Raw genomic sequence first — 22,218 nt, forward strand, 5'->3', positions numbered from 1 at the left:
CAACAGCAAAAGAAAAAAAAAAAAATTGAGTGTTCACCTGGGCCAAGCCTAGTTCTATGCAGTACAACATAACCCCTCTCTCTGAGAGATTCCTCCAACACTCCAGGAGCCTAAGCATAAAGAGGTCATAAATAACTTGAGATTGGGTAGGTGCTACTAAGAAAATCAAACAATGGGAAGTGGGGTGGGGGTGGGGGTGCACCTGGACCTGTTGAGCTGGGAAAGTCAGGGAAGACCTTTCTGAGAAGGGGACATTTGGATTGGTGAAACGAGGAAGGGTCCTCTGGGCAGTTAACAGCAAGTGAAATAACCTTGGGGTCAACTGGAGTCGTATGAGGGAGGGGAGAATGGATGATTAATTTGGGGAAGTTAGGAGCAAGATCATCAGGACATGCAGGGGTTGGGGTTTTATTCTGGGTGTGAGAAGTCACCAAGTTTTAAGGAGTTAGACATGATCCATTGGGCATCCACATTGAGACGTGGGCCTCATCTACCTTTTTGAGATCCCCTTGATCACCTCCTCTCTTTCTCCATATTGGCACCCACTTTTTAGTTACCCGGCTGTTTTCAGACTTAGATGCAATGCCCCTCTCAGGGTGAGAATCTGGCTTTGAGCCAGAAAGCAAAGGCAAAATTCCCCTCCTTTCCCTGTGTGTTACACCCACGTGCAGTTCCTCCTTGCAACCCTTCCAGAAAAGTCCCTAAATGCTGTGTTAAGGTACCTGTTGCCACATCTTCAAAGGTCTTAGTGGAGGCCTAGCCAGTGCAATTTTTTTTTGGCTGCACCTTGCAGCATGTGGGATTTTAGTTCCACACCCCTTGCGTTGGAAGTATGGCGTCTTAACCACTGGACCGCCAGGGAAGTCCCTGCAGCAACATACATCTTCCCAGGCCTCCTTTTTTTTGGCCTCTCACTAGCCTGAGCTTGCACCCCCAAATAAATCATTAGATTAACTTTGCTTCCTAGCCATCAGTTTTCTAGAAAGATCTGCTGTTAGTACTGGGGGGTCTTTGGGCATTTTCTTTCTCCTTTGGGCCTCAGCAGCACATTTCACATAATGAAAAGGCTGACTTTTAAGTGCCAGAGGCCCCTATCATTTGACTTGTAACTCATGTAACCCAGTTTCTCCCTCCTGTGTCCACCCATGTGTCTGAGGAGTCTACATCTACCACGAAGCAACAAATACAATAGTTAAGAAGGCCCTGGAGGTAGACTGAATTTGAGTTCTAGCTCCTTGGTCCTCATTCTTCCTAGCTGTGTGACCCTGAGCAAGTAACTTGGCCTCTCTGAACCTCCCTTAGGCCCCTTCAATGTAAAATGTGGCAACAGTATCTATTTCTATATAATCATGAGGCTTAGATGACAATTCATATAAAGTAGGTAGAACAGTGCTCTTAATAAGCATTCAATAAACGTTATGTTTAATAATATACCTGCCCCAACTTTGACAGGGAATGGATACAGGAGTCTAGGGAATTACCAGGTCCCTCCCACTGACCCACTGAAGTTTAGAAACTTTAGGCAACACCATCCCTTCCAAAATACTTTTATTAAAAAAAAACCATTACAAACAATCAAAAAAGGAAAAAAAAAACCCGAAAAAAAACCCCCCACAAAACCCGCCTTTCTTTTAAATAATGCGGCACGGAGCAGTTTGGTTTCCACCCTATTGCACGTGGTCCGGCCTGGTCATGAATCAGGAGGCTGCTGGGACTGGGGTGCTGTGAAGGAGGTGGGGTTCAGCCTGGCGGGGAGGAGGCCAGCCCCTCCCATTACCTGAAGGTGCAAGAGGCAGAGGCTGGGTTTCCATAGCAACCAGGCAGCACATCCCTGTCATCCTTTGACAGGCCCAGCTTATCTTCCCTGAGGCCCCAGTGGACACAAGGGGAGTAGGAACTGGAGGGAAAGGCAGAAGAAATGTGGAAGTGGGAAATCAGACTCCCAGAAACAGAGTCTCATTAAGGCATTTGGAACAGATAAATTAATTCAGGAAGACCCACCTTCACAGAAGGCTGTGATAACCAGACACACACACACACACACATGCAAGACAATTTGTGGAACCCTGAAATGGGAGGAAAGGAGGCCACAGCCACTGCTTCAAGGCCCCATCAACACACACAAACTCACACACACACGCACGCGCACACACACACACAGAGTTGCATCCAAGGATTCAGCCCACCAAGACTGAGATGTGGAAGAAGCCCCCCTCAGTCAAAGTCTTAGGATCCCAGAATGATTTCCATGATGTGATCTAGTTCATTCCACTCCCAGGACCCTGGGGCACAGAAAAGGTTGTGAGGAGGCTCTGGTGGGGCTAGTGTAGGCTCCTTCTCCACTGCAGATGTGTCAATGTCCAGAAAGAAGTCATCCAGGCTGGAGTCCCCCAGGTACCGGGAGCTCAGAGCTTCTAAGAAGACTGGATCAGGCTGGGGCAGCACTTCATTCTGGGGGCCCGGGGGAGCCACTGGATTCTGAGGGGGCTCAGTCTCATCCATGGAGGTGTCCAGCTCCCTGAGAATAGAGCCGATGGTGGCCGACAGGGAGAAGTCCTCCTCACCCAGGAAGAGGGGCTCCGGGGGCAGGGCAGGTGCAGGAGTCAGGCAAAGTGCAGCTTGGAGCTGCTGGAGGGTGTTGTGGATGAGGACATGCCTGCGAAGGCTGGGTGCTCGGGGGCCCAGACTTCGCTGGACTTTGTCTAGGGAGATGCGGAGCAGGGCTTGCTGGTAGCTCCGCAGGCCTGCTGGACCCCAGTCCCACTTCTCATCCTCCTCTTCCTCCTCCAAATCTGAGTGTTTCCTTTTCAAGCCTCCTACCATGATGCCCTGTGGAGAGAAGAGGGGCAAGTTAGGCACAGCAGGGCTAGTCCAAACCCCGAATCTCCTGTACGGCTGTTGATTCGTAATGATCCAAACTTCAGTTTCTGCATCTATAAACTGGAGATAGCATGAATCCCACAAGGCTAAGGAGGAGAGTACATGTATATGATCAAGAATACAAGATCTGGACTTAAACACAGCTAGGTCTGAATCCCACTTACTTGCCCATGTGCCCTCAAATAGTGAATTTACCTCCTTGAGACTCAATTTCCTTATCTGCAAGATGAGGATCCTAACTCAAGTTCCCCTATATCTTAAAGCTGTTCTTTCCACAATACTCTTTTCTTCAAATGTGGCATACACAAGACACGTGTTGAGTACAGAGACCTGGCCTCGAAGCAGAGAAACCTGGGTTTGAATTCTGCCTTTCACACTATCAGCTGCGTGATCTTGGGAAGCAATGTGACATTACACACTTAATGAACAAGAGTTAATTGACAAAAAAAAAAAAAAGTTGCCATTTACTCATTCAATATTTTTATTTGAGTGTCTACTATATTCCAGCCACTTGGACCCCTCTAAGGGCACCTATTTGTGGACACTCTTCTTCCACAGTGAAGATATTTCTGTCCACGCCCTCTCCCTAACTGACCTGGAGCGCTCCTGATGACAGAGAAGAAGCCTCCCTCGTTCCCGCCGCGGTGCCTTCAGGTTCCCCTAGGGCCCGCCCCACAGGAAAACTGGCTAGAACTCGACGCACGCCAAGCCCCGCCCCTACCGGCCCATCCAACCAGACCTCGGTCCCCTACAGGCCCCGCCCCATCTACGGATTCCCCTTTCAGCCTTCAGGCACGGCCCAATTTGGCCCAGGGCCTTCTGGGAAATGTGGGCCAATAGCCGCCGGGTATACGCACTGACGCTGAGCGCGCACTACAATCCCCGGAGGGCTCCGCACGCCGCAGGGACTAACCTTCCCCGCCCTCCCCAACTGCATGCGCAGAGGGGCCCGGAGTACGTGGGGGAAGGGAACCCGGACGTCCAGCTGCCAGGCGCCCGCCGAGCCCCGCCCTCCGCTGCCTCCAGGGCGGCGGGTCTGAGCTCCACGCCCGGAACACCCTTCCCCCACTCCAGACTCTGGCTCTAAAACTGCTTTCCTTCGGACCACAGAGTGTCCTGGATTCTTCCCTCTAACTGCTCTCGGGTTCAGAGACCCAGCCCCGACACAATGCTCAAAGACTTACAAACGCTCCCCGACTCATTCCGTTCGGGACAGTGGGTATCTCAGTTTTGAGACCTCCTCCCGTCCACTATCCCGTTTTCCCGTCTTTCAAATGCTTCTCGACTTCACCTCCAGTCTCCCCGCTCTGGTTCCAAGACAGGTCTTGACAGGGACCTCTCCCTAGCACCCCCCTCTCCGCCGCTGCGTCTTGGAGACCAAGAGTCCTTGCCGCTAGTTCTCTCGCTTCTCCAAATGCCCAGATCCCAGCCCAACCCCTCACACCTTTTCCTGAACACTAGGACCCCGAATTCAACCCGTCCCGGAGACCCGAATTGTCCTAATCTTCAGATTTCCTACCCCAAAAGTTCCTTTCTAGTTTTCTCCCTTCTCCGAACACCCCATGTCCCAGCGTCAAACTCCCTCCACTCGAAGATCCTGCCCCCAAAACTTCGCCTTCCGTCCAGGATCTCGAAACTCCGGTCCCCAACCCTCCCCTAAAACCCTATCATCACCCTTAATCTGCGCCCCCTACTCCCGCCCGTACTCCGCCTCCACAGCCCTGGGGGACGCGCCTCCGCCTCCCTCAACCCAAGGCAGATCCCAAGCCAGGCAGCCACACCTCACCTCAGCTGCCAGGTTCGCAATGACCACCTCCGGGAACGCCCGCGGCTTTGCGGACCCTCCAATGCTGGGTAGGGGCCTCGATCACCTCCCCGGGGCCTCTCGGTCTGGCCTCTGGCCCACCCAGCTCCGCCTGCGAGCCGAGCCGCGAGCCACGATTTGCTGGAGTCCTGCCCGCCCCGGGGCGAGGATTGGCTGGGCGGGGCCACCTTACGTCCCCCCCGAGGAGACGCCCTGCCTGCCCTCCCCTCCCTTGCTCCGCGGACCATTTAAAGGATTCCGACTCGCTGGGAGGCGGGGCCGCGTCGCTAGAGTGGCGGGGATATCCACGCGGTTTCTTTCAACTCAGTTACTGTCCTCGCTCCAAGATCGTCATTATTGCTCTCTGCGATCCCTTTACACCGGCCTGGACCGCATCTCGGAGCAAGACTGGCTGGCACTGCCCCATTCCACCCGGCTTTCCAGACGGGAGGGGCTGAGCCTCTAGCTGAGGCCGCGCCCCCTGGGCTCAGAGGCCGGACGCTGCGGGGCGGGGGAGGATGACGCTTTGAAGACCAGCCAATAGCTTGGCGCGGCCTGTGTTGCCTGGGCGATCGCAGCCCCGCCCCTTCACCGCCCCTGTCCTGCCCACCACACTTTACCCCGCGGCCTTCTTCTTATAAGGACTTCTCAGCATGTCCTCTGGTGGTGCCTCATACATCCTCCTGACGCCCCATCCTTCCTCTCTCAGGGTGGCACCCCTGCTGCTGGAAACTGGTTCATGGCTCCCCACTATCCCAGGGACAAAGTTCAAACTCATATTTTTGCTTCAGTGCCCTTCAGGTCTGGCCTGATGCACACCCCTTCTTGCTCCCTACAAACCTGTGACACCATTGACTTTAAGTTTTTCTAAAATGGCTTCAAGTGCTCTCCACCACCATGAACAGAGATTCTGTTTTCTTCCCTGCCTTATCCCCAGTGCCTACAACAATCCCAGGTACATAGCAAGTGCTCAAAAATGAGAAAAATAAAAGGCCTCTGGATCTTTCAATTTGCTTTCCCATCCTGAAAATGTATCCTCAATTCCCAGAACCCGGAATTCTCATCAGAACTCGTCTCAAAGGATGAAGCCCTCTCTGAGGCTCTAGGATGGGTTAGGACCCATTCTGGGGCTCCCATGGTGTCCTGTGCTTCCCCTTTCTAGGCCTTGACTCCTCTGCCCCTGCCTCCCCCATCCTTGCCCTGGGCTGTCACTGTCTGTACTGTGGGGCCCTGAGGACATGTACCAAGGTTATCTCAGTCACCCACTGCTTGGTCCACAGCATCGCCTAGCACAGGGCTGGACACAAAGCAGGCACCCAGTGAAAGTTTGTTAAATGCCCAGACTGTGTGACAGAAAGAAATAAAGAAGGCAGAAATAAAACAGTGCTAGTGCCCTGAAAGCCTGAACAGCATTGCCCCACCCCTCAATGTTCTCACCAAGGGGACAAGGAGGCAGTTTTCTCCAGGCCACCCCCCAGGAAGGTAGGTTTAAGACTCCTCAGACCAGTTCTCACCGGTTGGAATTTGTTAACCAAGTCGTCCAGCTGTTTTCAGAAGCAGTACAGGATTGGAATGGATTTTGGGGGCAGGGGTGGGAGTGGGTAGGTACAGAGGGGAGACTGCGTGGGCTTGCTCAGGCCTGGGAAATGTGTCTCTGGGGAACAAAGGTAGACTCCAAGGAGGGACATGATTAGGAAGGGGCAATTCACCCCCTTCCCCCTCGCAAACTTGCCCCTCCAGGGTTTTCTTCTCAGGGTGGCCCCGCTAAAACCCCATCTCCAGGATATAGCTTTAGGCTCCTTTCTGGATACCTCCCTGCCCTCTCCACGAACTGTCCACTCAGGCTCCCTCCTGCCCACTCTCCCTTCTCCGCTTCTGGGCGCCCCTTGGGTTCCCAGCCTCCACTCTTTTATCCTCTGATCCACCTACACACAGTAGCCAAGGGGAGCTTTATAAAACACAACCTGACGGGGTTCCCTCCCCAGCTCCACTCCTTGCATAACACCTTCAACTAAACCTTCAACTTTTTACAACCCTGGACAGTTGAGTGGCCTTCAAACAGCCTTTTGGGGCCGATTGCTCCTCTCCTCTGAACAAAGTGTTATTAACTGTAGGGGACAGATTTTAGTTCTTCAAAGGAGCCATGTGCTCTCCAGCCTCCTGGCCTTTGCTCATGCGGTATCTTCTGCCCAGAACCTTCTCCTGGTTCATTCTCACTAAACCAGGTGGGACATCCCCTATTCCACAGAACCCTGTTTGCTCCTCAAGCTGGGTCCCTCAGCCCTCTGTGCTTCCTCCATCAGAGTCCTGACCACTCTGTGTTGTCACCGACGGGGCAGGGCTGTCTTCCCCACTGGACTGTGAGATCTGTGAAGGCAGGGTCACCACTGGGTCCCCACAGTCACCATTGGGTCCCCCGCACAGGACCAAGCGAGGCAAGGAATGAATGAGTACCTGGAAAATCTAACACAGAGGCAGAGACACTGAGACACACAGAGGAAGAGTCAGAGGTGGGTCCTCTAGAATCACTTGAAGCTCCTGGCTCAAGATTTATTGCTCCTTTCCTTTGTTCTCTGTTTCCCAGGATGCTGTCCCCCTGGCCAGGCCAGAGCCCTACTCATACTGGTGGGAGGGGTAGGTGCTGTGCCCATTGTACTCATCGGTGGTGAGGCAGCGCAGCATGAAGTGGCCCAGGTCGTGTTTGGAGATGACCCTCGAGGGCCCTCGTCCATCCAGGGTCACTGAGTAGGCCCCAGTCAGCGGTTGGTCACCTGCGAGGTAAAGATGGAGGGACTGGGTAAATCAGATGTCCATTCCCCTCCCCCAACCAACATGTGATCACTCCTGTGGCCATCCCAGGGTGTCTACAGTGTGCCCAGCCCAGGTGGTGTAAGATGGTATAAGAGCCAAAACTGTATCAAACCCTTTCCACGTGTAGGGCGTAATCTGTACCCTTTACTTCATTCGCCAAATACTTTTTTTTCCTTTTGGTCACACCACGAGGCATGCAGAACTTCCCTGACCAGGGATCGAACCCGAACTCTCTGCAGTGGACGCGTGGTGTCTTAACTACTGTACCACTAGGCAAGTCCCATTCGCCAAACTTTTATTGATGACTTATTATGTGTCAGGTGCTGGGCACCCCACAAGGGACAAAACAGACATGAATCCCTGCCCTCAGCATGCAGACAGTCACTAGGAAGAGGCAACTAATAAGTAAAATAGACAATATGTTAGATGGAGAGAAATAAAGCAGAGAATGGGCTAGGGACTATTATTATTCATTCTATTTTACAAGTGGGCAAATTGAGCCTTGGAGAGAGGAAGTCATGTCTCAAGGTTGCAAAGGGTCACGTCCCAGTGGCAAAGGCTAGATTTGCCCTGTGCCCCCCTACCCCCCCACCATGACCTGGCTGTTACCAGGGCATCTAGTGCCTGCATTATGATAATTAAAAATACCATCTGACAGTGACCAACTTAACTTAGGGATCAAATGCAGCATACCAGCGCAGAGACAACCTGGAATAACCAGGTTGTATGTGCAGTAAGAAAAACACACCCTCACCCATGTGGCAATCCTGCCAAAAATGTTTAATCTGAGTCTGTAAGAAAACCACCACAGAAATCCAGAATGTGGAATATTTTAAAAGACACCTGGGACAACAAAGTCCTACCATATATAGCACAGAGAACTACATTCAATGCCCTGGGATAAGCTATAATAAAAAAGAATATTAAAAAGAATGTATATATGTGTAAAAAAAAAAAAGACACCTGGCCAGTTATGTTTCATGTTATGAAAAACATTAAAAAAAAAAAAGGATATAGAGGATGTTTCCAGATTAAAGGTGACACAGAGACTAAACACAACACGATCCTGGATTGGATCCTGATTTTGAGGGGAGGGGGAGGTTGGAAAATATTTTTTTTTGGCAACTGGGGAAATCTGAATATGGGGTGGATACTAAATGATGTGACAGAGTTAATGTCAGTTCCGTTGGTGCAATAACAGTACTGCAGTTCGTAGCCAAATATCTCTTCTTGGAAGATGCCTTATAAGAGGTTCTACGAGTTAAGTGTGCCGATGTCTGCAATGTACTTTCAAATGGTTCAGCCAGGGAAGGGAAGGGGAGGGGAGGGGAGGGGAGGGGAGGGGAGGGGAGGGGAGGGGAGGGGAGGGGAGGGGAGAAAGAAAGAAAGAAAGAAAGAAAGAAAGAAAGAAAGAAAGAAAGAAAGAAAGAAAGAAAGAAAGAAAGAAAGAAAGAAAGAAAGAAAGAAAGAAAGAAAGAGAAAAAGGAAGAAAAGAAAGAGAAATCAGACACACACTTATTTAAAAAAATATACATATACTACATATGTATTCACATATATACACATACACATTAGATGCATGCAGAGATGATTGATAGACAGATAGAAAAAGTAAACAGGCCAAAATGTTAACCAGTGAACCTAGATGAAGGATTTATGGGTATTCATAAACCTTTAATTTCTTTAACTTTTCTGGAGGTTTCAAAGTCTTCATACACACACACACACACAAAGAACTAAAACAAACAAACAAACCTTTGTGTTAAATAATTTTTAGGCATGATCTTTCTGGGTATTCACTTCAAACCTGGGAGGTCAAGAAATAATATCATGAGCCCTGTTTAGAGATGAGGAAACTGAGGCTCAGAGGCCACAGGCCTGAAGTCCACACAGTGCTAGGGGTGGGACTTTCCCCAGCTTCTCCACCATGCAGATTCACCACTGATTCAAAGCTTAGGATTCTTGTCCCAATAGGGTCCTGAACTGAACCTAACGTCGACACTTTACTCGAACCTCTGTAAGGCGTGCAGGTCTGCTCTTCCTCCAGGCAGAAGGCAGAGGGCACAGCAGAACTGCTCATCACAGGCAGGCAAATGTGAAGGAGATACAAGTGCCCAGCTCGGGCCTCCGCACTGCTGTTCCCTCATCCCGGGATATCCTCCCTTGCCCCAGACACTCACCCGATTCCCTTCCTCAGGGCACGAAAGCCATCTCCTTAGAGAGCCTCTGCTATAAGCAGTACCCCATCACTCTCTTCACCAAGCTTTACGGTTTCTTCATTCAGCATAGTAAGACCCAACAGTAGTATAGATCATCTATCTTCCGTTTGTCACCCCCGCTAGAGACGCTAGAGAGGTAAGCCTCATGAGAGTAGAGACTATATCATTGGTACTTGTAACGGCGCCCAGGCACCCACTTCCTATGCAAGAGACATTTGTAAATGAATGAATCTCTCTCTCGGTCTGACTCTGTCTCTCTCAATGTGGATTCCAGACCTGGGAGGGGAAAAGAGGGTGTGGTTCCCTCCACAGCACCACCTGGAGGTAAGGCATCTTCCCCAGTATTAGTTCATCCAACAAATATTTACTGAGCACCTACTACGTGCCAAGTCCTGTTCCAGGCCCTAGGAACACAGCTGTAATCAAAACGAGACAGAACCTGTGCCTTCGAACAAAACTTCAGACTTCAAAATTCTAGTGAGGGAGACACATGCTAAGTAAGATGAAGAAGGAAACGAGGGAATTCCCTGGTGGTCCAGTGGTTAGGACTCCCGGCTTCCACTGCAGGGGGCATGGGTTCAATCCCCGATCAGGGAACTAAGATCCCCGCAAGCTGTGTGGCGTGGCTGAATAAATAAATAAGTAAATATATGGGTTTTTAAAAAAAGAAAGAAAGAGATGGTGTGAAGCGTAAGTCCCCGTCCCTTGAATGTGGGGCAGCCCCGGGATAACTTACTGCTTCTCCTTCTTCTTCTTTTTTTAAAAATATTTATTTATTTATTTGGCTGCGCCGGGTCTCCGTTGCGGCATGCGGGATCTTTTTTAGTTGCGGGATGTGGGACCTTTTTAGTTGTGGCATGTGACTCAGTTGCGGCATGCATGTGGGATCTAGTCTCCTGACCAGGGATCGAACCTGGGCCCCTAGAGCTTGAAGTCTTAACCACTGCGCCACCAGGGAAGTCCCAAAACTTCCTTCTAATAAAGAGAATACATCGGAAGCAGCACTGAGAGCTCTGACATAGGAGAGGTGCCCTGCAGGAGTTCCAGTGATACACAGTCTGCATCCAGCACCAGCTTCCTTCCACATGACTCTACTGCCAGCAACTAAGCAACGGCATGCGACACCCCAGCAAGAAGCGCCCCCAGAGCCTAGTCAGCTCCCAGTACTGAGAGAGACAGTCATAATAAACAAGGGTTTTGTTTTACATTTCTAAATTTTGAAGAGTTTGTACAACAGAGATGACTGAAAAGTATGTTAGAAAGGAGATAAAATGAAGCAGGAAAGAGGACAGAAAGTGTAGGGGGAGGGTTTGTAATTTTAGGCTGGCCAGGGAAGGCCCAGCAAATGTCACCAGAGGACAGGAGAGGGCAGGCTGGTGGTGACCCTGCAGCTGGGTCCCCGCCCACTCACCTATGTGTGGTGGCATCACAGCCACGTACTTCAGGCCTGACTCCTGCAGTATCTTGTGCATCCGGATGTGGTCATCGGTCACATCCTGCAGTCTTGGGGGCACCGTGGACGGGTCCCACAGTAGGAAGGCTGGGGGGACACAGGGCAGGATTAGCCAAGGCTTGAGGACAGCCTGGCCAGGCCCATCGCCCGCAGGTCTCCTGCCAGGACCAAGCCCTACGGAGGCTCACGACTGCCCTCCAGTTTCTACAGGCTTCTCACTCTACCTGCTCCTGTCCAGTTACCTCCTGCCTAGACCATGGCAGCAGCCTCCTCTCTGGTCTCCCTGGCTCTGCCCCCCACATTCTGTTTCCCTGGCAGAGACAGAGGGATCAGAACTCATCTGTGACCCTGTCTCACCCAGGGTAAAAACAAAGGCCCCATCAGGTCCACAAGGCCCCACCTGATCTGGCCGCATTGGTCCCCTGACCTCACCACCCAACACTCTCCAGCCATGCTCCCTTCTGCCTCACAGCCTTTGCAAATGCTGACCCCTAAGCCTGGATCCCCTTACTCTCCCCACTCCTCCCTCATGTCACTTCTCTTCCCTGGGAGACAACAGGTGTGATGGAACAGAGGTGAGGAGTGGGGACGGTGGAGACAGACAGCCTGGTTCCACACCCCAGCTCTGCCAGCCACAGGCTGTGTGATCTCAGGTAAGGTGATGGGCCTCTCTGTGCCTCCGCTCCCTAAGCTATACAAGGGAAACAATAAGAACAGCAACTATTCACTGAGCACCTACTATGTTCCACCATGAATATAAGTACTACTCAAAGGAGTTTTGAGAGGATTAAGTGCCATTCATCTGTAAGGTGCTCAGATGGTGCCAAGCACACAGTAAGTGCTCAATAAATGCTGTCTGCATTAACTGCTCCTGCTATGCACCCTGCAGCCCTCCTTTCAGATTATTCAGGGCAACCATTTGTTTAATACCACCTCATCCTAAATTGAGAGCTCTGTGAGGGTAAAGACCTGGCCTGTGTATTCTATTCCAGTCCTGATCCCTCTGCCCATACTCCACCTGAACCCTGACCTTGACCCCTCTGCCTGGGTGCTCCCCCTGATCCTGGTCCTGACTGCTCTGGCTGGTCACTGTTTGATGATGGCTCTGTGGCCACTTCCCTCCTACTTGTGAGAACCATGAGTACAGGGCCCAGGGCTCTATTGTGTCTCTGGCATCATCCAGCAAGGTTCAGGCACACAGTTGGTGCTCAATAAATGCACAGTAACTTGGAGTGGCTCTAATGCACCTTGCAGAAGCCTCTGGGCTGCCTGTCCAGTACCCATCCCCCACTCTTCAGCCCCACCCCTATGACCCGCCACCCACCCGAGGTGCAGGCCACGACCTTGTCCACGCCGTGGGCCTTCATGGCTGCCACAATGTTCCGGGCACCCTCGGACATCACTGTGGTAGGACCTTAGAGGAGACAGAGAGTGGCTGTCACTGGCGGGCGGCGGCGGTGGCGGGGGTGGCAGGGGTGGCAGGGGTGGGGCTGGGGGCGGGGGTGGTGCTGGGGGCCGAGGTGCAGGGGTGGGCCGTGGACAGAGGGGAGGCCCAGTACTGAGGTCATTGCGGGTGCCCAGCAGCACGATGACGGCGTCCTGCCCAGCCACAGTCTTGTCCACATCGGCCGCCTGCCGAACGTCACCCACTATCACGTGGGCCGGCTGGGGCCCATCAGAGGGCAGCCTGGAGGTGTCCCGCACCAGCACTGTCACCTCATAGCCTGCAAAGAGGGGCAGAGAGGCAGGTCAGTTGACTTGTAGGCAGGCACTCACGGGATGCAGAGGCTGAGTCCCAGAGGGTGCCATGAACCCCCAAATCCATCCCCCAGATCCCCTGTCCTGAGACAATGGTCTTCAAACGTTTTTTTTGGCATACCCACAGCTGATACTCAGCTGGTTGTTAAAATAAGGTGGTACCTTGGTGTTGGTTCATAAATAACCTGCTCTGATGTCTCCAAGCGTCTCCTCTGCCCTGCACTCCCCACTCCTGCAACTTTTCCACCCTCTAGCAACCAAAGGGTTAATGCCGGGCACCATACTGGTCTATGCCTCTCCCCCTCATCCATGGTCCTGGAGCAACTGAGGACATGAGTTGCCCAAAGGTTGTCCACCATTGAGTTTGGTCCCCCAGGTCTTACTTCTGAGGGGCTGGGTCCTGCCTTAGCGGTCACTAAAGATTTTGAACATCACTTTGGCATGTCACCTCCCAAAAGAATTTTGGATAACTCTGTAACTCTGTGTCCCCCCTTCTGACACATACACTCCCTTTTAAAGTTTACAACCAACATATTTCTTCCTTTGTTTTAAACAATGCCACAATATATTAATGTTTATGTGTACTGCAAAAAAAAAATAAAGTAAAATTAGTAGTTGTAGTCTCTGTTACGGACTGAGTGCTTGTGTCATATGCTGAATTCATATGCTGAGGCTCTAACCCCTAACGCGATGGTATTTTGAGATGGAGCCTTTGGGAGGTAATTACGTTTAGATGAGGTCATGAAGGTAGGGTCCCCATAATGGGATCAGTGTCCTTATAAGAAGAGGAAGACCAAGGTGCTCTCTCTCTCTCTCTACCACGTGAGGACACAGCAAGAAGTAGCCCATCTGCAAGCCAGGAAGAGGGCCCTCATCAGAAACCAAACCTGTTGGTACCTTGATCTTGAACTTCCCAGTCTCTAGAACTGTGAAAAATGTCTGTTGTTTAAGCCATCCAGTCTATGGTATTTTGTTATAGCAGCCTGAGCTGATGAAGACAGCCTCAAAATAGCATTCTCGTGAAAAATGAGCCAGAGCTCCTTGAACAAATGGCTGCTTGCTGGGCCAGGCAAGGGAGAGCAAGAGGAACCTGAAACATCTTGTACTGCCAGCTGGTAAGGTGGTGTTTAAAGAATGATGGGGTGTCAAAAGGACACAGAAGCCACTTGAAGGGGTTTCCACAGGGCACATGGGGGCAATATAATTTGTCCAAAAGAGTACTGATGGCAAAGAATTGAAGCACATCAAATACACAAAAATCTGTGAGTGCATAATGATACCAGGAAACTTCATTGGTCATCACTGGTACCTATCAGAGGATTAATCTGAAGTGATAAAGGAAAAGGGAAACCAACAAAATTGTTCCATTTCTCTTTCTCTCTCTCTCTTTTCCAGCCACGTGCTGCAGCTTGTGGGATCTTAGTTCCCCGACCAGCGACTGAACCCGGGTCCTCAGCAATAAAAGCTGAGTCCTCACCACTGGACCACCAGGGAATTCCCCGGTTCCAGTTCTCCTGATTGTTGCCATCATATATGTAAAAAACGAATGATTAGAAATGTGTACACTCTGGGGCAGTGATAATATTTATAGAGTGCTCACTATATGCCAGGTGCCAAATGCCTTACATTTATCAGCTTATTTAATCCTCAAAGTAACCCTGGGTTTGAATCCTGTCTGGCCCTACCACTAGCTAGCTGTGACCCTGGGCAAGTCACTTAATCCATCTGGGCCTTACGACCTTCATTTGTAAAATGACACTAATAATAGTCTCTACCTTAAAGGGCTGTTGTAGGTTTAAATAATATTTCTTTTTTTGTTTGTTTGTTTGGCTGCACCGCACAGCGTGGGGGAATGTAGTTCCCCAACCAGGGATTGAACCCAGGGCCACAGCAGTGAAAATGCCAAGTCCTAACCACTGGACCGCCAGGAACTCCCTAAATAATATTTCTAAAAGTTTAATGTAGCTGGTTGATTTTTTTAAAAAACATTTACTTATTTATTTGGCTGCACTGAGTCTTAGTTGTGCAGGATCTTTTTACCTGTGGCACGTGGGATCTTTAGTTGAGGCTTGTGGGATCTAGTTCCCTGACCAGGGATTGAACCGAGGCCCCCTGCGTTGGAAGCGTGAAGTCTTAGCCACTGGACCACCAGGGAAGTCCAGTTGGTTGATTTTTGACAAGGATGCCCAGACAATTCAGTGGGGAAAGTACACCATTTCAACAAGCAGTGCAGAGACAACTGGATATTCATATATAAAAGAATGAAGTTGGATCCCTACTACCTCACACCATATATAAGAATTAACTCAGAATGATCAAAGACCTAAATGTAAGTGCTAAAACTATAAAAATCTTAGAAGAGGGACCTCCCTGAAGGCGCAGTGGATAAGACTCCCAATGCAGGGGGCCCAGGTTCGATCCCTGGTCGGGGAACTAGATCCCACATGCATGCTGCAACTAAGAGTTCACATGCCACAAGTAAGGAGCCCACGTGCTGCAACTAAGACCTGGTGCAACCAAATAAATAAATAAATTTTTAAAAAAGAGTTAAAAAAATCTTAGAAGCAAACATAGGCATAAATCTTTGTGTCTTTGGATTAGGCAATGGTATCCTAGCTATGACACCAAAAGCACAAGCAACGAAAGAAAAAATAGATATATTAGACGTCATCAAAATTAAAACTTTCTGTGCTTCCAAGGACACTGTCAAGGAAGTGAGGACTTTCCTAGGTGGCACAGTGGTTAAGAACCCGCCGGCCAATGCAGGGGACGCGGGTTCCAGCCCTGCTCTGGGAAGATTCCACATGCTGCGGAGCAACTAAGCCCGTGCACCACAACTATTGAGCCTATGCTCTAGAGCCCGTGAGCCACAACTATTGAGCCCATGTGCCGCAACTATTGAAGCCCACGCACCTAGAGCTTGTGCTCCGCAACAAGAGAAGCCACCCACTACAATGAGGAGCCCTCGCACCACAGTGAAGAGTAGCCCCCACTCGCATCAACTAGAGAAAGCCCGTGTGCAGCAATGAAGACCCAACGCAGCCAGTAAATTAAATTAATTAATTAATTTAAAAAAAGTGAAAAGACAGTTGTCTTTTCAACAGAATGGGAGAAAAATTTTGCAAATCACATATCTGATAAGAGACTTGTATTTAGAATATATAGAGAACTCCTACAACGTGATAATAAAAGATGAACATTAAAAGCTGGGCAAAAGATCTGAATAGACATTTCCCCAAAGATATATAAATGGCCACTAAACACATGAAAAGATACTCAATATCATTAGCCATCAGGGAAATGCAAATCAAAACCATAGGGAGATACCATTTCATACCCATTAGGATGGCCATAACCAAAAAGACAAAATACATGTTGCTGTGCATGTGGGGAAATAGGAACCATCATACACTGCTGATGGGAATGTGGAATGATACAGCTATCTTGGAAGACAATCTGGCAGCTCCTCAGAAGGTTAAACATATTGTTACCACGTGACCCAGCAATTCCGCTCCTAGGTATATGCCAAAGAGAAATGAAAATATACATTCACACAAAACTTGTACATGAATGTTCATAGAGGCATTCCTCATCATAACCAAAAAAGTAGAAACAACCCAAGTTTCCAACAACTGAATGGATAAATAAAATGTAGTATATCCAAAAAAAGAATAGTATTCAACAATAAAAAGAAATGATACACAGGCTACCACATGGATGAACTTTGAAAAAAAATTTTTTTGCTAAGTGAAGGAAGCCAGTCTGTAAAGAGCCACATAGAGTATGACTCCATTTCATATGAAAAGTCCAGAACAGGCATATCTATATAAACAAAAAGCAGATGAATGGCTGCCTAGGGCTGGGAAAGGGGTTGAGCAGGAAAACGGGGAGTACTTCTAGGTGTTTATTTTTGTGGTGATTAAAAGGATCTAAATTGATTGTGATGATATTTGCACAAGTCTGAATATGCTAAAAACCACTGAATTGCACACTTCACATGCTGCATTGTATGGTATGTGAATAATATCTTAGTAAAGCTGCTATTTCATAAATGCAAAATGCAAACAAACAAATGAAAAACTCAGAAGAGTGCTTGGCACAGGAAAGAGCGCTATACGGGGGTTGGTTGTCACTATACCTTTTCTTCGTCTCACAATTTTATTTCCCGTCCTGGTCTAGTCTTCCCTGGGCTCCTGGCCTCTCTCAACCCTTCCAACCCATATTCCACACAGTAGCCAGACAGAGAGCTTTCCACAGTTAGAGCAAAGCACCCTTGGCTCAGATTGCTCCCCTGACCCCCACCCCCCACTCCTCGTGCCCTGAGATAGTCATGTTCCTTATTTATGAGAGCCTTCAGGGCCCCCCAGGATGTGGCCCTTTTCACCCAGTGAGCTTCTTTCGGTTCCTCAAATGCATCATGCTGTCTCCTGCCTCCTGGTCTTTGCACATGCCCCTCTGCCTGAAGCACCGTTATCCCCTTTCTCCAGAAACCCAGCCAGTTCTGCTTCCTCTGTCATGGCCCTACTTATGCTGACCTGGAATCAACCAAAGGCCCTGTGGGTCCAGGGATTGTGACATATTTGCCACCACCTCCCTGACTTTTTTTTTTTTTTCATTTAATTTATTTACTTATTATACTTTTTTGGGGTCTCCCTGACTTTCGTATCAACACAAACGCACAGGCTATACCGTCCTACGGACCTGGGTTCAAACTCCGACTCCACTTTTTTTTTTGGCCAGCCTGGGAATAGGGATCTTAGTTCCCTCACCAGGGATCGAACCCGTGCCCCCTGCAGTGGCAGCACGGAGTCTTGACCACTGGACCGCCAGGGAACGGCCAGCTCCACCTCTTACTGGCTGAGGAACCTCAGGAAACACCTTCCCTAAGTGGCCCTCAGTCTCCTTTCTACAGTGAAGATCACAATCCCTGGCATCTCCATCCTGTGACCACCTGTCATAAGGGAATGAATGACACTTGTGCTGCCCTCACACTCATCGGGGAGCAATGGGGGCTTTCAGGGTGCCAATGTAGGCACTGGTTAACTACCACTGTATTAGTTAAGATGGACCCTAGTAAGTTGTGGGTATTTTGGAGGAGAAACGTTCTCATGGACAGTGAGAGCTCTGACACAGGCCCAATACAAGAGTACCTATTAGTGTCGTATTATTGGTGATCAGTGACATTTATAGAGAGCCTCCTAGGGAATTTCCTGGTCGTCCAGTGGTTAGGACTCCACGCTCTCACTGCCGAGGGCCCAGGTTCAATCCCTGATTGGGGAACTGAGATCCTACAAGCCTGAAGGCTAGGTCAAAAAAAAAAAAAAAAAAAAAAGCCTCCTATGTGGTGCCAGGTGCTGTGCTAAGTTCTTTTTACAAATAAGTATTTTTTTCCCCCAAAATTTTTAACACAACCCACATTTAAATTTAAATAGCAACTTGTGTCTAGTGGCTACCATACCAAACTATAGTTTTAGAATTCACAACTTTTGCCCTTTACAAAGAATAAGACTATGCCCCAAATTAAGAAAAAAAAAGAAAAAGGAAAAAAAAAACAAGAGCATTTATAAGGTTATTTCTAAACATTTCCTTTTTTAACAATTTCCTTACTTTATCTTTTTCTGTTAATTTTTTATTTTCAAATAAATTCAGACATATAGGAAGACTGTAAGAGCTAGATTCTCATATTCTCTTTATCCTTCTGTGTATATATAATATAAACACACATGTATAATTATATATGTGTATAAAGCTTTTTCCTAACTATATGAGAGTAAGTTGTAGACAGCATGCCCCTTTTAAGAGTTTTTGACCTCAACCCTCCATACAAAATAGATTTTACTCCCTAACCCAGTATACACAAACTCATACATATATAATTGAAACAAAAGTTTCATAAACCCAATATTTAACATGTGATACATTCTGACACTGTTGTGACAGATTATATATTTCAGAACTCACTATGACCCACAGTTGAAAAGCCTCAGATTGCAACAACCCCACAAAGTAGGTTGTATTATTTTGAGGATGGGGAAACTAAGGCAATTTTAGGTAACTGGACCAGGATCACACAGCTGTAATCTGAGTTCACTCAGCCTAGGAATGCCTGTTGAGCACCAACTATATGCTGGACACGGTTCTAAGCATTTTCCATATACTACCTCATTTAATCATCACAAGAGCCCCAAGTCAAGTTCTACTAGTTTCATCCTCACTTTACAGATATCTAGGTACACAGATGACAAGTCATTTGACCACACAGGTGGTAAGTGGCAGAGCTGGGGTCTGAATGCAGGCACAGGGCATCAGAGTCTGTGCCTGTCAGGACTCAGCCCTACAGAATCACTGAGGTAAATAAAAGCCCAGCTCATTCAAGCTCCTCCTTTTTCTAATGGGGACAGCGAGGCTCAAGTTCACTGTGGCTCTGAAGACAATTGTCAGAGCCACAGTGAGAAGGCAGGGACTCCACTAGGCCTCAGCGCTCCACACCCCCAGGTGCAGTCCCAGCTATGACCAGCAGGGTGGATGAGTGAAATCTCATAGATCCCAGGGTTAAGAGAAAGGTAGTAACATGGAAATCCAGAGACTCAGGGTGACTCAGCATCTTTCAACTTCTCCCTCTTACTTCCTCCCGGAGGAATGTTTATCAGCACATTTGTTTGTCCCGTCCCCCACAAGTCAAGATCCTTACTAGGTCTTCCTGGGGAGGGGGAGAGCAGTGGGCCTAATGGGGAACTTTCAGGCAGAGGCCCTCCAAGGGAGAGCTGGGCTAGGAGACAGCTGAGACAGGTGGGATCCTGGCGGCCTCCACACTTTCGGGGCACCCAGATAGTCAATATCTTTAGAGACACCGAGGCCAGCAAGGGTGGGGCTCGATATCTGGAAGTTCCAGGCTCCGTCCGATGGGGGTTGGCGAGGTCTGGACCAATAAAGTCTGGATGGTGGAGGCAGGGTACCGCTGTGCAATACTGATCCCGTTTGCTGCCCCCTTTCCTGGGGCAGCTCCGAATTTTCAGCCCTCATTGACTTTCCTAGGACCGTCCCCAAGTCTTCACCCTTGTCTCTGTGATTTTCTTCCCATTAGATGCTCACAGCAACCCACCCCCTCAGCCTTTTCAACTTTAAGCCTTGGCGCCCAAACCCAACAGCCAGTGAACTTTTGGCGGTTAAGAGCATGCGCTGGGTACAAATTCCAGCACTGCCACTTTCCAGCCATGTTGACACTGGGCAAGTCACTCAGTGGGCCTCAGTCTTCTCATCTGTCAAGTGAGGTGATACTAGTCCCCACCTCACATGAGTGCTGTGAGGATTTAACACGTGAAGAGAGGGCAGTGCTGGAGGTAAGCCCAATGCCTGGCTTAGGTAAGCCCAATGCCTGGCTTAGTTAAGCCCTTGCTGGGTGTACAACCAGCACCAGCACCAGCACCAACACCACCACAATAACAACTACATTTTGTATGAGCATGGGGTTTAAACCTGTCAATACAGTCCCCAGCCTCCCAAGGCCAATTCCTTTTCCTTGGACTCACATAAAATTGGCCCTCATAGCGTCCCCCGTTTCTGCCCCCGTGGCCACCTGCTTTGCTCCCTAGGTCCTCACACACAAAGGCAGTGATGGCCCCAACCAGCCTCGGCCCGACTCCATGACGCCACTTTCTAAAGTTCTGTCCAGTGCAGCCCGTGACACTCCCTGCCCGCCCCGGTTCATGCCTGCTTTCACCGCCTGCGCCAGGGTGGTGAGCCCGGTCCGGCCGGTGGCGCCGAAGATGGCAATCTTCTTGACCGCCATGCTGCGGGGTCGTGAGGGTGTGAGGCCGCGGAGTCGCAGGACACGCGGGAACCGACGGGCTGCTGGGCTCTAGGTCCTTCCCTAGCTGTAGGGGCGGGGCGCGGCCGCTCAGAGGGCCACGCCTCAGCCCGCCTCCGGCCCCAGACTCCTGCCGAGGGGCGGGGCCATGAGGACACGCCTCTAGCTAAGCACGGGATGGGCGGGGCGGGAGTCCGCTCGCCTCCGCCTGCGGCCCAGCACCGCCCTCTCCGCCCTCTCCGCCCTCCACTTAGGCTGGGAGGCGTGGCCGTATCCGGAGGTCTAGGAAGGTGGGCCCAGTGCCCCACCTCTGCGCTCTGGCCTCCCAGGGCGGGGCGAGCGCGGGCCACGCCCACAGCTCTCTCTTCACTCACGCCCCTTCTATCAGGGCCAGCAGGCTGATCTGGGACTCCCACTATGCCCCAAGGCCTCCTCAAGGCTACAAGGGGAGAAAGTGAGGGTGGACGTTGTGGGTGTGTGGCTGCGACACTGTGTAACTGCGTGTCTATGTGCCCGTGTGACCCTGTGTGACTGTGAATAACGCCAAGGGAGAGCATGGTCGTGGATGACACCATGTGCCATCTTCTGTGTAAAACACGGTATTACAGTGCGAGACTGTGTGTGACACCACGTGTGGAAGGCATTGATGCTGTTCTTCTGTGACCTTGTGGTGACACTGGGTGATGGTGTGTCAGTCTGTGATGCTGTATGCATCCATGACGCTGGGGGATATGGTGTGCGTGTGGGACATGTGTGAATTGTGTTGTGTGGGAGAGTGTGACTGTTAGTGTGTGACATTGTATGTGTCATGTACGGTGTGTGACACTGTGACATCATTTGAGTGTGGCTGTGGGTGTTACTGTTGTGATGCTGTTTGTGACTTGTGACTGTGTGATGTGTAAGTGTGTGACAGTGCAGGATATATGACCCCCAGGTGAGTATGTAACGGGTGTAACAAGTTTGAGGGTGTAAAAGTGTGTGACGCTGTGTGATGGTGAAGCCGTCTGTGATGTGTGAGTATATGACACTCTTTGTGACCCCATGGAAGTGTGCAACAGTGTGTGGCATATGTGCGCTTGTGTATGGTTCCGCGTGAATGATGGTGACATTATTTGAGTGTTTTACAGTGTGTGTGACACTGTCGGACACTGTTCCAGTGCGAGACCTCGTGTAAGCTTGTGACTGAGTGAGACAGTTTGAATATTTGACCCTGTGTGGCCCCATATGAGGGGGTGACAGTGTGAGTGTGTGGATGTGGATAATGTTTGTGACGCTATATGTGACCCCGTGTGTGTGGCAGTGTGGGAGTATGTGACCCCGTGGGAGTGCGGACTGTGTGTGACGCTACCTCTGGCCCCTGCAGCTGTGTATCACACGCCGTGGCCGGGTGTGTGACCGCGCGTGGGCCGGTGCTGCAGGCGGCCGGGGTTGACGGGGGACCGCTGGCGGGAGGGGGTCCCGGGGGCGCGCCGAGCGCGGCGGCCGC

At 50.0% G+C, this 22,218-nt stretch overlaps 2 protein-coding genes across 4 annotated transcripts; both read right to left on the reverse strand.

Moving 5' to 3' along the window:
- Positions 1–1,551: 1,551 nt before the first annotated feature.
- Positions 1,552–7,243, reverse strand: SERTAD3 (SERTA domain containing 3). Of its 3 annotated transcripts, none has more exons than XM_057711954.1 (2): positions 7,139–7,243; positions 1,552–2,829 (listed from the first exon to the last, which is right to left on the reverse strand). In XM_057711954.1, exon 2 carries the CDS (start codon positions 2,821–2,823, stop codon positions 2,227–2,229), a length of 597 nt encoding a protein of 198 aa, XP_057567937.1. In that variant the 5' UTR covers positions 2,824–2,829; positions 7,139–7,243; the 3' UTR covers positions 1,552–2,226. The 3 variants fall into 3 exon arrangements, with proteins under 3 accessions (XP_057567937.1, XP_057567935.1, XP_057567936.1); XM_057711952.1 differs by lacking the exon at positions 7,139–7,243 and adding an exon at positions 4,667–7,051; XM_057711953.1 differs by lacking the exon at positions 7,139–7,243 and adding an exon at positions 4,400–7,051.
- Positions 7,200–20,816, reverse strand: BLVRB (biliverdin reductase B). The gene is made up of 5 exons (XM_057711951.1): positions 20,636–20,816; positions 12,727–12,891; positions 12,492–12,581; positions 11,126–11,254; positions 7,200–7,455 (listed from the first exon to the last, which is right to left on the reverse strand). Exons 1-5 carry the CDS (start codon positions 20,712–20,714, stop codon positions 7,298–7,300), a joined length of 621 nt encoding a protein of 206 aa, XP_057567934.1. The 5' UTR covers positions 20,715–20,816; the 3' UTR covers positions 7,200–7,297.
- Between the last annotated feature and the right edge of the window lie 1,402 nt (positions 20,817–22,218).

The sequence above is a fragment of the Hippopotamus amphibius genome, chromosome 16 (genome assembly GCF_030028045.1).
Source record: "Hippopotamus amphibius kiboko isolate mHipAmp2 chromosome 16, mHipAmp2.hap2, whole genome shotgun sequence".
NCBI lineage: Eukaryota > Metazoa > Chordata > Mammalia > Artiodactyla > Hippopotamidae > Hippopotamus > Hippopotamus amphibius.

Excerpts from the sequence above, each read along its gene's own strand:
- BLVRB (XM_057711951.1), bottom strand. The coding sequence starts at position 20,714 with ATGGCGGTCAAGAAGATTGCCATCTTCGGCGCCACCGGCCGGACCGGG. Across the intron at positions 12,892-20,635 it reads GGCGCAGGCGGTGAAAGCAG|GCTATGAGGTGACAGTGCTG; the intron begins GCATGAACCGGG and ends CCCTCTTTGCAG. Across the intron at positions 11,255-12,491 it reads GGTCGTGGCCTGCACCTCGG|CCTTCCTACTGTGGGACCCG; the intron begins GTGGGTGGCGGG and ends GTGTCCCCCCAG.
- SERTAD3 (XM_057711954.1), bottom strand. The coding sequence starts at position 2,823 with ATGGTAGGAGGCTTGAAAAGGAAACACTCAGATTTGGAGGAGGAAGAG.